The following is a 14,396-nucleotide window of genomic DNA, read 5'->3' as shown; positions in this document are numbered from 1 at the left end:
TTTCTCCATTTTATACTATGTATTTAGTGCCAAAACAGAGAATAGAAAGAATTTTGTTCCCCTGACAGCCACAACTGTGCACTACCTACAAAACTGAAATGTGGGAATTTCTTTAAAAAGAACATAAAACCATAATGGTAGGGAATATGACTCACTGTGCCTCTAAAAAGATATTTGAGATATCAGCACTATATACACACATGCACACACTCAAAGCAAGGCAAAGGATACGCTTCTTCCTCAGATATGGTAACAGCATTGTTTCAGGATCAACATTTTTTTCTATTACCTGTACGAAAAGGAAACGTAGAGTTATATACACAAAGTTGAGAGAGCTGGTGTGATATTTCCATTGGAAAACTCATGCTAATTTGATGGCAATGCACATTCATTAAATCTTCTACTCATATCTTCAATTTGATTAATGTTTATGGAATACCTGTTATATACAAATCATCTCTCCTAAGTGTAAAGTCCAAATCTTGAACCCCAACACCTGTTTGCTGCTGTCCTTGGTCCTGAATCATCGCTGTTTTCTACTGCCGTGGTTGTTTCTACCAGTAGCAACACTAGGGACTCCCGCCCAGCTTCTCCTAGAAAGTCTGATACAGGTCACTGAAAAGATACTAGCAGAACAGCATATGGAAGAAAGAATAGTGGGTGACTGCCAGATCAAAGAAGTAAAAGAGAAAAGTTATATGCCAAATAATACAAAGATATGCAAGAAAGGATAAACGCAAGAAGCAAGTTTGTGTGGGCAGCCTGGAAGCACAGAAATAGCAACCAACCGAAGGCATGACTGAAATGTCATGAATAGTTGTGTTTCCAAAGTGATCATGTTTTCTCTCTTTTTTAAAAATATTTTATTTATTTATTTGACAGACAGAGATCACATGTAGGCAGAGAGAGAGGAAGGGAAGCAGGCTCCCCACTGAGCAGAGTCTGACTTGGGGCTCCATCCCAGGACCCTGAGATCATGACCTGAGCCGAAGGCAGAGGCTTAACCCGCTGAGCCACCCCGGTGCCCCATGTTTTCTCTTTTTTGATTAAAACTTTGGATTTCTTTTAGAGTCACAGAACAAAGAGAACTATGGTTTGCTCACAGTCTCAGAAGTAGAGTTCATATCTCACCGTGTTATACTGCTACTCTTTTGGGAAGTAGGTGAGGAGGAGACATATGCTTACTCTATGGATGTCTCCTCACCCTCAGTTCTCAGAGGCCATATGCCAGGGAAAGTGAACCATATGCCAACTACCAAGGTCAGATCTGTGTCTTAGAGGAATCTGCAATATAGTGAGAGGTGTGATTGTTTGTGTGTGTCAGGGGGGTATGCGTACCCATAATGTAATGCAAAAAAAAAAAAAATTGAAGTACCCCTCCAGGCATCCCAAATTTAATATGCCCTCAAATGAAACTTACTCTTTCCCCTCTTTTCACTGACTTGTTTAATAGCCTCACCATCTGCTAAGTCATCCCAGCTTAAAAACTTGAGCTACTTCAACTTTTTATTTCTTTCAATCCACCACAATCAGTGTCACCAAGACCTGTCACTCATACTTCCAAAATGATTCTCTAAACAACCTTCACTTCTCCTGTCACTCCTCAGGATCAACACTTACTCCCTCTTGCCGGAATAATGATCAGAGCTGCCTAACGTGTCTCCTTTCTCCATTCTTGGCACCCACAACACCACTCTTCACACTACTGCCGGAATGACCTCTCTAAAATCCAAGTCTGATCATCTGCTTTAATTCAACACTGCTCCTGGCTGCCAAGTCACCATGCTGGGAATTCCCAAATCATTCAGGGTACCTGTTAATTGACATTCTTCTGGAATCCGAATTTCTGGGAGAAAGAACAAGGAAAGGTGCACCATGAATGAGCACACTGAATGGGTCTTTGGGAAATTTATATTCTAGGTTCCTGGAATACAAGAAGGAATTCAAACTCCATGGCAGAACCTACAAGGCCTTTTTGAAAGACTGCCCATCTTCTCCTGCCATCAACCCATGCGTCTTGAACACTGGTCAGGTGGGAGCACTGGCTAGACCAGCAGGTCTTTCACCATTCACTACATTTGGATATAGGATTCCTTCAGAAAGTCCTCCCTATCTTCTTTACTTGGCAGAATTTTGGACATCATTCAAAGCCCTGCTCAAGTGTTCTCTTCTGTGGGGGCGCTGCCATCAAATATACTTTTCTGGGACGCCTGGGTGGCTCAGTTGGTTGGACGACTGCCTTCGGCTCAGGTCATGATCCCGGAGTCCCGGGATCGAGTCCCGCATCAGGCTCCCAGCTCCATGGGGAGTCTGCTTCGCTCTCTGACCTTCTCCTCGCTCATGCTCTCTCTCACTGTTTCTCTCTCAAATAAATAAATAAAATCTTTAAAAAAAAAAAAAAAAAATATATACTTTTCTTCTGCTCCAGGAAACTGGCTTCCCCTGCGCTCCCATGGCCAATGTCCACACATCTGTCATAGAACTTTGGACTCCATGTGACATTGTGACTTATAATTAGGAATACATATTTTGTTTTCAGTCACTGTTCCTGGCATATAGCTCCTAAAATCCCTGGAATTTTGTGTATTGAGTGTGATCAAGGGGCCTGTGTTAGTTAATGGTGTACCTCTTGGAATTAACCTAATGGGAGCTTGTTGCCAGAAAAAACCAACCATGGAACTCTCAGTCCAGTCCCCCGATCTCCAGACAGGGGAGAGGGACAGGCTGCAAGTTAAATCAGTTGCCAATGGCCAATGATTTAATCAGTCATGACTGTGTAAAACAAAAGCCCCTAAAAGCCCAAAAGGATGGGCTTAGAGCTTCCCGGTTGGTGAACCAGAACACATCCATATGCTACCTGTGCCAGACCCCAATTCCATGGGGTCAGAAGCTCCTTTGTTCTGACCCATCCCATACCTTCACTTGGCTATTGATTCATATCCTTTAATACCCTTTGTAATAAACCAGTAGTCAAGTGAGTAAACCTATTACCTGAGTTCTGTGAGCCCCTCTAGCAAATTAATCACACCTCAGGAGGGGACTGTGGGATCTGATTTGTAGTCAGTCAGTGAGAAGTACAGGTAACAACCCAGACTTGTGATTGGCATTTGAGGGCAGGGAGGGGCATTCCTGTGGGACTGAGCCCTTAATGAACCTGATGCTATCTCTGGGGAGACAGTGTAAGAATTGAGTTGAATTATAAAACATTCAGGGGTCAGGGAATTGCTTGGTGGTGTGGGGAAAAACCACCCCACACGTTGGAACTGAGTGACAGCACTGCACCATGCATCACAATTATTTGTGTGTGTCTAAGCCTCTCTTGATCCTGGAAGACACCACCTTCTGTTATTCTTCTTTGTGTCCAACACTGAGCCAGGTGCTGGGGATATATCATAGGGACATAATGATTTTAATAAGTGATCATGATGTATATAATTTGCTATGAGAGCACTGAGGAGAGAAGGATTTCTCACAGTCTTGGGGCATCTGAACAGAAGAAAAGAAAGAAAAACAGAGAAGTGCCAGGAATGATGGCAGAAACTCTTGTTGTGTATCTCAGCACACACTCTCCCTTTCCTTGTTCCTGCTGCCTGGAAAAGGGATGAAATGGCTAGAACTCCAGCAGCTATCTTGGACCAGAAGGCACTATATTAACAACAGGAGAGGAAAAAGAGAAGAAATCTGGGTCTCAGATGACATCATGAAGCTTCCACACCAAGTAAAAATGATTTGTGTCTAGTCTGAACCACTGTTAGTTTTGAGTCTGTGCAATTCACAGCTGAAAGTAATCCTAGTTAATACATATGATGGCAAATTTTACAGAAGCCCACTTTTAAAGACAAAACAGGATCTGAGTAGCTTAGATAACAAAAGAAGAGCATTTAAGCTTGAAGGATATTTGTATATTTTTGGAAGGAATTAATGGAAGAAGCAGGCCTTGTTTGTTTGGGTACTTGTTCTATCTAAGAGATGTCTCAAGAGACTGGAGTCTGGTTCAAAGTGCCACTGGCTTGAAATGTGTTTATTTTTCTTGATTTGGTAGATGGCCTATTGGAGGGGGGGAGGGAGGGAAAAGGGATAGGGCATGTACCCTGTCCTGGCAGGTCCTGGAGTGAAACAGTGAGATCAGGGCCAAAGCTGGTGGCTGGGCGTGGAGGGAATGCGGAACAGAGTTACTGTCACTGACTCCGGTGTTGGGAGATGATGCCAGTTCTTGAGTCAGGGTCATGACATGTTCCTGGCTCAGTACAGCCTTGAGTGTTGTAAGGACAGAGTCTGTCCTTCTGTATCTCCACCAGCTCTCTGTGAGATTTCAAGTTCATACTGCACAAGATTGAGAAATCACTTTCCTCTGTGTCGGGTCGGTGACTAATTCCTGAGTCGTCTTCACCACCTCCAAGACAAAGGCAGAAAGAAAAGGGAGATGAAGGGGCCTGAGAAAGTGGTGAAACAATGGAAACTAAGAAAGGGGAAGAGATACGTGTGAAAGGGCAAGGCTGAGAAGTACAAGGAGAGGGAAAAAGAGATGTATTTGTGGGACCCAGTGGGCAAGAGTGATAATCCACCAGCGTCCTTACAACAGAGAACGAGGCCAAGGGGACAGGCAGTGAGGACACTTCTGCCTCAGCTTCTGGTGGCTTTAAAATTCATTTTAATTATTGGATCTCCCTGCCCAAGCCCCATCTATTCCCCTCCACTTTTCTCTGAATCATTAGAACCATCCCAGAAATGTCCTCTCTCACCTCTGCAGACCAGGGACCCAAAGAAAGACTCACTAATGGACAGCTCTTTCCAGATTCCTATAGTGATCTCACGACCTTATGTTTTGTCGAGCAAATAATGCTCAATGACTACTTTTCAGCCCCCGCCGGCACTTCCAGGCAGGTCCGGCTCTGCACGTGAAGCAGATTATTTTCTGGTGCAAGTATTCATAATCACTTCTATATACTGACTACTTGCTGTGTGTCAAGTACCTTGCTAACCACTCTCCGTGGAATTTAATCTTTACCTCAGTTCCAGGAGAGATGTCACTGTTAGTAGCCCCATTTTGCAGAGGCGAAAGCTGAGGCTCAGAGATACGAAGCAACTTGCTTGAGGCCACAGAGCGGCCAAGTGGCAGAGCAGAGAGCATAGAGTTCAAACCCATGACTAACTAGTTCCAAAAGTTCACACCTTCACTCACTATGCCTCGCTGCCCTGTAGAATAACAGGCTTTAGTTCCTGAGTTGTGTTAAAGAATTGCATCTACAGGTATGACTTATTTATGGCTGCTTCTCCCCTCAAACTCTAGGCTAAGTCGATCACATGTTCTGGGGGTCCCTTGTGCAGCATTTAATAATTCAGAAATCTCTCTGCAACTGCATGTCTGACCCATATGCAGTGGCCTCCCCTCTCGATAGCCTCAGACCCTGCCTGATGACGACTTTTGGTGATCTGAGGGGATTTTGCAAAAAAGCACAGATTGGAGGCTAATCATATAACCTAGAGTCTCCTAACCGGCTTCTATACAATTCTATACATTGCTCAGGGCTCACCAAATAAGTGTGGTCACCATCTGTCCCCATATAATGTTATTACAGTATTACTGACCATATTGCCTATGCTGTACTTTTCATCTCTGTAACTTACTTATTAACTGTAAGTTTATACTTAATTTTCTTCACCCATTTTGCCGGTCCCTTCAACCACCTCCCCTCTGGCAACCCCCAGTTTGTTCTCTATTTTATGATTCTGTTTCTGTTGCTGTTTGCTTGCTTTCTTTCTTTCTTTCTTTCTTTTTTTAAGATTCCACATGGTATTTGTCTTTCTCTATATGACTTATTTCAAAAGAGCCAAAGCAATCTTGAGAAGAAAAAAACAAAGCCGGAGGTATCACAATCCGAGGTTTCAAGAGATTCCACAAAGGTAGAGCAATAAAAATATCAGATACTGGCACTAAACAGGCACACAGATCAGCAGAACAGAATAGAGAGCCCAGAAATAAGCTCATGCTTAGATGTCAATGGAGCTAGGAGAAAGTGGGCAAGAATACGCAATGGGGGAAAGACAGTCTTTTCATCAAATGGGGGTGGGGAAACTGGGCCACTTGTTACACCATACACAAACATAAATTCAAAACGGATAAAAGACCTAAATGCAAAACCTGAATCCATAAAACTCCTAGAAGAAAACATAGGCAGTAATCTCTTGGACAGCTGTCTCAGCAGCATTTTTCTAGCTGTGTCTCTTCAAGTAAGGAAAAGAAAAGCAAAAATAAACTGCTGAGACCACACCAAAATTTAAAAAAAAAAAAAAAAAAGCTTTTGTACAGCAAAGGAAACCATCAACAAAACAGGAAGACAGCCGAGGGAATGAGAGAAGATATTTGTAAATGGTATATCTGATAAGGGATCGATATCCAAAATATATAAAGAACTTAATACAGCTCAACACCAAAAGAAATAAAATTCAACTAAGAGGCCCTCGGAGGCAAGTTTTTAACCCCAGAGGTCGTGTTTGACCTTAGACCCCTCTTTGCTGGTGATTTCTCTCTCTCCCTTTTCTCAACAGTTCCTCATCCTCTGAACCAGAAACTTTAATCTATCTCTGGGGTGATCAGGATTGCGTGCCAGGAATGAAACACACCCCTAACAATTTGGAAGGGAGGAGGAGGAAAGGGAAAGGGCAGCATGCTTACTTTCGAAAAACGTACTCCAGATCTTCAGCGTGTACTTTGCAAATGATCACAGGACATTTGACCCATAGATAAAAATGAGCCCCTAGATAAGAACCAGCTTATCTATTTTTAAAAATCAATAGAGCACAAACTGTTGTTAGTCATTACGTTAAAAATCCCACTAGAGTTTGTTTGGGGGCAGGGAAGGGCGGATGAGGAAGAAGCTAGACTCAAAAACCAGTTTCCTCATTCACCCAGAACCCTCACCACCACGCACAAAGCTCCGGCAATCCGGCCCCTGGCCACATCCCCAGCCCCGCTGCCCGCCTTGCCATCCCTTAGCATGCGGAAACCCCCATGCCCAAGGATCTCTGCAGCCCCATTCCCTGCATCTGGGATACGTCTCCCAGATGCTCCCTCACTTCACACCTGTCACTGCTCAAGTGTCACTCTTTCGGAGAGACCTAAACATCCAACCCACTTAAAATATCAGCCCTGTTCATTCTCTGTCCCTTCACTTTGCTCTAGGTTCTGTCCTGACACCTTTCCACTTTCTAATGTGCTTGTCGCCTGCCGCCTCAGCACTCTGGAAACTCCGTGCAAGCAGGGACTTCGTCATTTCTGTGTTCTGTTGCCTCCCCTGAGAACACCGGAACCCTGCCTTCTAGAGCAGACCCTTAACAAACAGATTAAACACAGATTATCACTCTTATCTCAGTAGTAGTATCCCCTTTTAAAAGAGGACCTGGGGCTCTAAAAGTTTAGAGCATCCCAGTAAGAGAGCTGGAACTGAATCCTTGCTTGTAGAAAGGGCAGAGTTTCCTTTGCTCTGCCCTTCAGTCATGCAAAGAAAGATGTAATGCGAACCCTTCATCCCGCTGCCAATTTTTACCCTCAGAGTAGTCCTCTGAGGGGATCCCAAGAGCCCCATTACAGATCAGAAATAAAAAGCCCATGTTATCTAGTGTGGAACTCAGGCAACAGGGTCAGAGGAAGGTTTTATGGAACCTAGAACTTGTACAATTTGGGGAGGGGTCTTCTTTTAAGAAAATCACTCCGAAACCACAAATATAAAAATAGGATCAGGCCCTCAGAAGAGGCTTCCAGTGAAAGGCCCTGATGCCTGACCTCAGCCTCTTGGTGTGTCCCTCACGCCGGTTGGGAAAACGGGTTTGGCTACTCTGGACCCAGGGGCAGGGATCCCCTTGGCTCTGAAGGGGCTGGCACTGTGGAAAGTCGGGGTAGCAAGGCCCTCGCTTGCTTGGTCATCTCTTAAGGAAGCCCTTTTACTTTCCTGCCTCAGTTTCCCCCTTGCAAAGTAGTGCCAATATGCTGGGACAGCGTTGAGTGAACGGGGTTCACGGCCCCGTCGGGGAGAGGGGTGTTTTCAGGGATGCCCAGGGGCTTTGCTGCCCCGCCGGGTCGAGCCCTGCCGGGACCTCTCGCCGAGGCTCTGCAGAGCCAGCCCGCTTTCCGAGAGCAGAGGTGCCGCGTCACCGCGGACGGCGGGAGGACCTTCAAGACCCCAGAACCCGGTTCTGGCTTCAGCTCTGCCAGGAACTTGCTGTGACTTGAGGAGGTCACAACCGCCTCATCCGAGAAGCGATCGGGGCCGATCGATCCGGTGTGACCCGCTCTCTGCTCCAGTCGCTCCCGAGCCCCGGCTAGAGCTTGCTCCGCGTCCACGCGGACGTTCCGTTATCCGCGGGTTTGAGGGGAACGTGGGCAGCGCTGACCCCGAGGAGGAAGAAAAGCCATTTCTCCTCCTGTTTGCCGGGCGGGGGGTGTCGGGGGTCAGTCGGGGCGTCTCGGAAGGAGAAGGAAAGGAACCCCGGCGAGTGGCCCCGGAGCTCCGGGGCGGTCGGGGAAGCACGGCCGCACCTGCCGGGTGGGGGCGGAGCTGCGCGCGGGGGCAAAGGCGCCCCCAGCCCAGGAGCGGCCCCGAGCGCTCACCTTGCGGCCGTTCACGTAGAAGAGCAGCTCCGCCGCCCGCTCCATGGTGGGGGTGGGGGGAGCACGGCCCGGCACCGCGCCCCGGGTCGCCGACTGCGCTGCCCGCCGAGCCTCCCGGCAGCCAAGCGCCAAAACAGAGAGTCCCGCTGCGGACCCAAAACTCCGCGCGCCTGGCGGGGGGAACTTGCCGGGATCCCAGCACGTCACGCGAGCGCTCCGGCCGCTCCGAGATCATTGGCCGGACCCCTCCCCCGCGCCTCCGCGCAGCCTCTCTGCCCCCCTGCAGGTGCGGCAGGTCCCGGGGTCCCTTTGGTAGTCTTGCCTTGGTGCATTTATTTTTTTTATTTTTATTTATTTATTTATTTAGGATAGACAGAAATCACAAGGAGGCAGAGAGAGAGAGGGAGGGAAGCAGGCTCCCCGCTGAGCAGAGAGGTCCGTGCGGGGCTCGATCCCAAGACCCTGGGCTCGTGACCTGAGCTGAAGGCAGAGGCTTAACCCACTGAGCCACCCAGGTGCCCCTCTTTAGTGCGTATTTTAAGTGGCTTTCCAGCCAGATGCGCAGCTCCGGACCAAGTCCGTTTTGGCGCCGCTGCTCCCACCTCGTTCCCACCACACCCGGTGCAGAACTAACAAACAGTCCCGTTCGTTCCAGCTGGGCAGGAAAGTAACTTAAGAACAACCAGCGGTTTTACAGCTTGATCTTAACAGTTTCAGAAATAACTATCCAAGTTTATTTTTTCAATCAAGAGCTATCTTGATCTAAACTTTTTTTCAAAGCTTTATCACTATTCACAGTTTATCTGGTATGTTTATCCGGTAAATATGAACAGAGATAACAAACATCCTGGAATTTTTTTTTTTAAAGCAACTTGGAAAATACTGAAAGGCATTAATATAAAAATTATCTGTAAGCCTGCGACTTAAATTTACCAGTATTAATTTTGGCGTTTATCTTTACATTTTTGAAATCTGCCTTTAACTCCTTTTAAAAACTCAGAACCGAACTAGCTATTTTCCACATTTGTTTTCACTTAACATATCCAGAACACAGGGGCGCCTGGGCGGCTCATTTAGTCAAGCCTCTAGATCTTAATTTCGGCTCTCCTCAGGATCTCGGGCTGGCCTTCAGCACAGTCGGCTTGTCCCTCTCTGTCTGCTCTTCGCCCCACTTGCTCTTGCTCTCTCTATCAAAAATAATTTAAAAAATCTTTAAAATACATATTTCTAGGGGCGCCTGGGTGGCTCAGTGGGTTAAAACCTCTGCCTTCAGCTCAGGTCATGATCTCAGGGTCCTGGGGTCGAGGCCCACATCGAACTCTCTGCTCAGCAAGGAGCCTGCTTCCCCCCGCCCCTCTCTCTGCCTGCCTCTCTGCCTACTTGTGATCTCAATCTGTCAAATAAATGAATAAAATCTTTTAAAAATAAATAAAAATAAAAAGCAATATTTCTAAAACACTTCCCCATGTCATTTTGTTTATGTGAACACAAAATTTTGTGAAAATTTCCAAAGTGTGTTCATAAAAGTGAGGGTAACCAACTACCATCGCCATATACTTCATTGAGCTCTGAGAATGGTCAATATTTTGCCACATTCACTTAAGTTTTTCTAGAGTATTTTGAAGCCAATCTCATAAACATTAATTTACTCTTAGGTACTTTAGTATACATTTTTCAAAAAGACATTTCCTTAAGTAAAGTGCCACTTTTACACCTCACAAAAAATTTTAATATCCTCAAATTTCCCAGAATCCAAAAAAGTCCTTTTACACTTGATTTCTTTGAATCAAACAAATGTTATTCAATGTATTTGTTAGTTTTCTCCTCAAGTCTGTTTAATCTAGAACAGTCCCCTCACCCAATCCTCCTTTTAATGCTATTAACATGCCCAGTCAGTTGTTCTCCAGAATACACTACATTTTATTTATTTATATATTTTTTAAAGATTTTATTTATTTGCCAGAAAGAGAGAGAGAGAACAAGTGAGTACACACAAGCAGGCAGAGAGGCAGACAGAGGCAGTGAGAGAAGCAGGTTCCCTGCTGAGCAGTGATCCTGATGCGGGACTCGATCCCATGACGCTGGGATCATGACCTGAGCCGAAGGCAGTGGCTTAACCCACGGAGCCACCCAGGCGTCCCCACACTACATCTTATAATAGCTGATTGCTTCTTTTGGTGTTTTGTTCTTCCATCCTTACGACCTACACTGCGCGCCTGATGAGGAAAACAAAGGCAAGAGAAATGTAGCCTAAATTAACTCTCCTTACAGTTTGCGGCACACTGATATGTACCTAAAAACTCTCAGACCTGACTTTCCTCAAGAAATCATGGCAGCCTCAATGTCTCAGACTAAAAGCAACTTTACCCTGAAGGTAGCTAAATCTTCAGTGTTCTGTAGGACCTTGCTTTCAGCCTACAGAAATTCCTTAAAAACTTAATGTTACCTCAGCTCCCTCCGCAAACATAAAATGTATATAGCCAGTTCCTCCGCACACTCAGAGGTCCAGCTCTCTCTGTCCATGGGTCCTGTCCCCGTGCTATAATAAAATCACCTTTTTGTATTAAAAATATCTCAAGAATTATTTCCTGGTCATTTGTTATTGGACCCAAGCTTCAAATCACAGCATTCTGGCACCCGGTGTGAGGCTCACATCTTCTCATCTGGATTCCAAGCAAGAGGAGAGACTGGGTAGGGGAGAAGAAACCATATGATCAACTTGATTAATAGAAGGAAATAAAAAAAAAGGATTCTCTAAACCTGTAAAGTTTGATCAAATTCAGGAAGTGACTCAAGGAGCTGGTGAGAACCCAGCTCTATTTCAGGGTCATTTGCTAGAAGCCATCCATAACTACACGAATCAGGACCCTGAGAGAACAACTATATTAAACGTACAGTTGATAAGTCAGTCAGTACCTGGCACCTGCTGAAAACTGACTAGAATGGCTTTAGACCCTCAAACTCGTGCCCAGCGCTTCCTAGTGGTAGCTACCGGCATCTTTATTAATAGAGATGGGGCCTTAGAGCAAGAAAAGGACCAGAGAGCTATACTGCAGGGTTAAGATCAGACCCAAATATTGGCTGGTGCTTTTGCAGATCCCCCACAACACCAGAGGAACCAGAGGTCAAAGGTATCAGGCAAAGGACCAGGTAGGACCCTGTGCTATGGATGTGACCAGACCAGATACTGAAGCAAAGAATGTCCGAACAAAGGCTCTCCCGCCAGGTCCATGTCCTGTCTGTTAAAGAAAGGGGGGGCGGGATTGGGAGAGAGACTGTCCTCATCTCCAGAGAGAGAGGGGAAGACAGGAACTCACTCCCCCCCAGAGAGCAGGAACCGTGATGGGGCTTTGAGGCTGGTCCAGCTCCCTGTGACATCAAGATGACCGAGCCCCGGGTTATCCTGGATGTGGAAGGTAAGTCTGTCCATTTTCTTATCCCCGCAGGAGCCGCTGACTCTGCCTGTTCTCATTCAGCACTCTGGCCCAACTTGTCTTTCCAACCATGAAACAGTTGGCATAGAAGGGGAAACTAAAACCTGCCCCTAGACCATGTTTTAACCTGCGAATACAAAAGTCAGTTGGTTACTTGTGTTTTCCTGGTCCTTCTGTCTTGTCCCACTCCGTTACTTGGATGAGATGTAATGTATAAACTGGGAAACAGGTTTGCTCTTACTAAAGAAGGGGATGGCTTGTTTGTTTTTTTTTTAACACCTGGAGAACTAACACTTTACCCTGATACCTCTCCTAATATCCCTGATAATCCTGATATCTCGCCTAGTATCCGTGACATCCCTCCTAATATCCCTGATATCCCTCCCTCCTACTATCTGGAAGAAAGTAAACACACAAGTGTGGGATGGCGATGTCCCAGGACGGGCTCATAAAGCCCAGCCAGTGACAGTGACCTTGAAGGACCAGGCCATTATTCTCAGACTAACCAATATCCTTTAAAACCTATGGCAAAAGCTGGGTTACAACCACTTCTTGAGAAGCTTCTCAAACATGGTATTTTATTTAAAGTCTTGTCAATCTCCTTATAACACTGATTTGACCAGTAAACAAACCAAATGGGGAGTATCAGAGGGTACAAGATTGAAGAGCTATAAATGAGGCGGTAACGCCTATTCGTCCCGCAACGCTGGATCCGCACACTGTTCTCACCCAGGTCCCTGGTGATGCCATCTGGTTTTCGGTACTTGATTTAAAACACACCTTCTTTTGCCTCCCTCCAGGTGAGGAAACACAGCCACTATTTGCCTTTGAATGAGCCTCACCTTTGAGGCCACATGCTGCTAATGAACTTGGATAGTCTTGCTAATGAACTTGGATAGTCTTGCCACAGGAATTTAGAGACAGTCCTCACTTGCTCAGGGCTGCCCTTAGTAAAAACCTCCGTGAGCTCTTCTCGCCTCCAGAGACTAAAATCCAACATGTGGATGATGTTTTAATCTGTAGTTCGCAAAAGAAATGTCTGATAGTAATTCCTTAACTTCACTCAATTTCTTGGCAGGCAGAGGGTATCATGTCTCCCCTAAAAAGGGGCAAATATCTAAACAGAAAGTACAATATTTGGGATATGCGCTAACACCAGGTCATCGTACCCTGTCTACTGACAGGAAAAAAAAAAGCTTTGGACCCCCAGCTATTAAAAAAAAAAACAACTCCTGGGGCGCCTGGGTTAAGCCTCTGCCTTCATCTCAGGTCATGATCCCAGGGTCCTGAGATCGAGCCCCGCATCGGGCTCTGTACTCAGCAGGGAGCCTGCTTTCCCCCACCCCCCGCCACCTCCCTGCCTCTCTGCCTACTTGTGATCTCTGTCTGTCAAATAAATAAAATCTTTAAAAAATAAAACAAAACAAAACAAAAAACAACTCTGTGCTTTCCTAGGCATGGCAGGTATTTGCCTCCTGTGGATTCCTGGGTCTGGGCTCTTAGCCAAACCATTGTTTGATTCAACTGAAGGCCCTGATGAAGAAACTTTATTCGGGATGAAGACCCACCAGACAGCCCTTCGCACGTTAAAAACCAAGCTTTTGTCGGCGCCAGCACCGGCTTTACCGAATTTAGAAACACCTTTCACTGTACCAGTTGCCAGAAACCAGGGAGAAGCCGTGGGAGTTCTTACCCAGAAATCGGAAAATAAAACAAGAACAGTGGGCTATTATTCAAAGTCAAGAGCTGATGTGACACAAGGTTGGTGTGTCCTCAGGCAGTGCCGCAACAGCCCTCCCGGTGGAAGAAGTTTCCCGACTTACTCCGAGACAGGCCATGGCACTGATGACGCCACAGTGTCATCCACAGTCCAAAGAGCCCAAGGCCACGAATGATGGCGGGAGGCCGACTCGCCAGACACCAGGCTGTGTTTTAGACCTGAAATAATAGCTACAACCTGTGAAACTTGAACCCCAGCTACTCGGACGCCTGGACCGGAGCATCACACTTCTATATTAGAACATGACTTCTCAGAGATTTTCGATCTTGTTCATTCTAGCGGACCAGATTTAAAAAGATTCCCCTACTGAAAATGCGGAGGACAGTGGTCTTACTGATGGTGGTGGTTTCCTGGATAAGGGAGAAAGTTAGCTTAATTAAGACCACTGAGGCAAAAGCCCTTCCAACAAATACTTCTGCTCAAAAGGCTGAATTAAGAGCACTTATCTGTGCTCTTCAACTGGCAAAAGGCCTAAGAATTAATATTTATGCTGACTTCAAATATGCTTTCTTGGTGCCCCAATTTGGGAGGAAAGGGTGTTACTATCAAGTCATAAGTCCCCAAATATGGGCCT

General features: G+C 46.0%; 1 protein-coding gene across 1 annotated transcript in view; it reads right to left on the bottom strand.

Annotated features, from left to right (window-relative positions):
* Positions 1-8,838, bottom strand: part of AOX1 (aldehyde oxidase 1) — a 79,863-nt gene extending 71,025 nt beyond the window's left edge. Inside the window, exons 1-2 of the mRNA XM_032354359.1 lie at positions 8,609-8,838; positions 232-289 (exon numbers count right to left, since the gene is read on the bottom strand). Of these exons, the coding sequence (XP_032210250.1) occupies positions 232-289; positions 8,609-8,653 (103 nt within the window). The 5' untranslated portion in view covers positions 8,654-8,838. The remainder of the gene's footprint in view (positions 1-231; positions 290-8,608) is intronic.
* Positions 8,839-14,396: the final 5,558 nt, after the last annotated feature.

The sequence above is a fragment of the Mustela erminea genome, chromosome 8, assembly GCF_009829155.1.
Source record: "Mustela erminea isolate mMusErm1 chromosome 8, mMusErm1.Pri, whole genome shotgun sequence".
NCBI classification, from domain to species: domain Eukaryota; kingdom Metazoa; phylum Chordata; class Mammalia; order Carnivora; family Mustelidae; genus Mustela; species Mustela erminea.
Note: the sequence above shows the minus strand (reverse complement) of the source record. Positions and strands in the feature narration are given on the sequence as shown.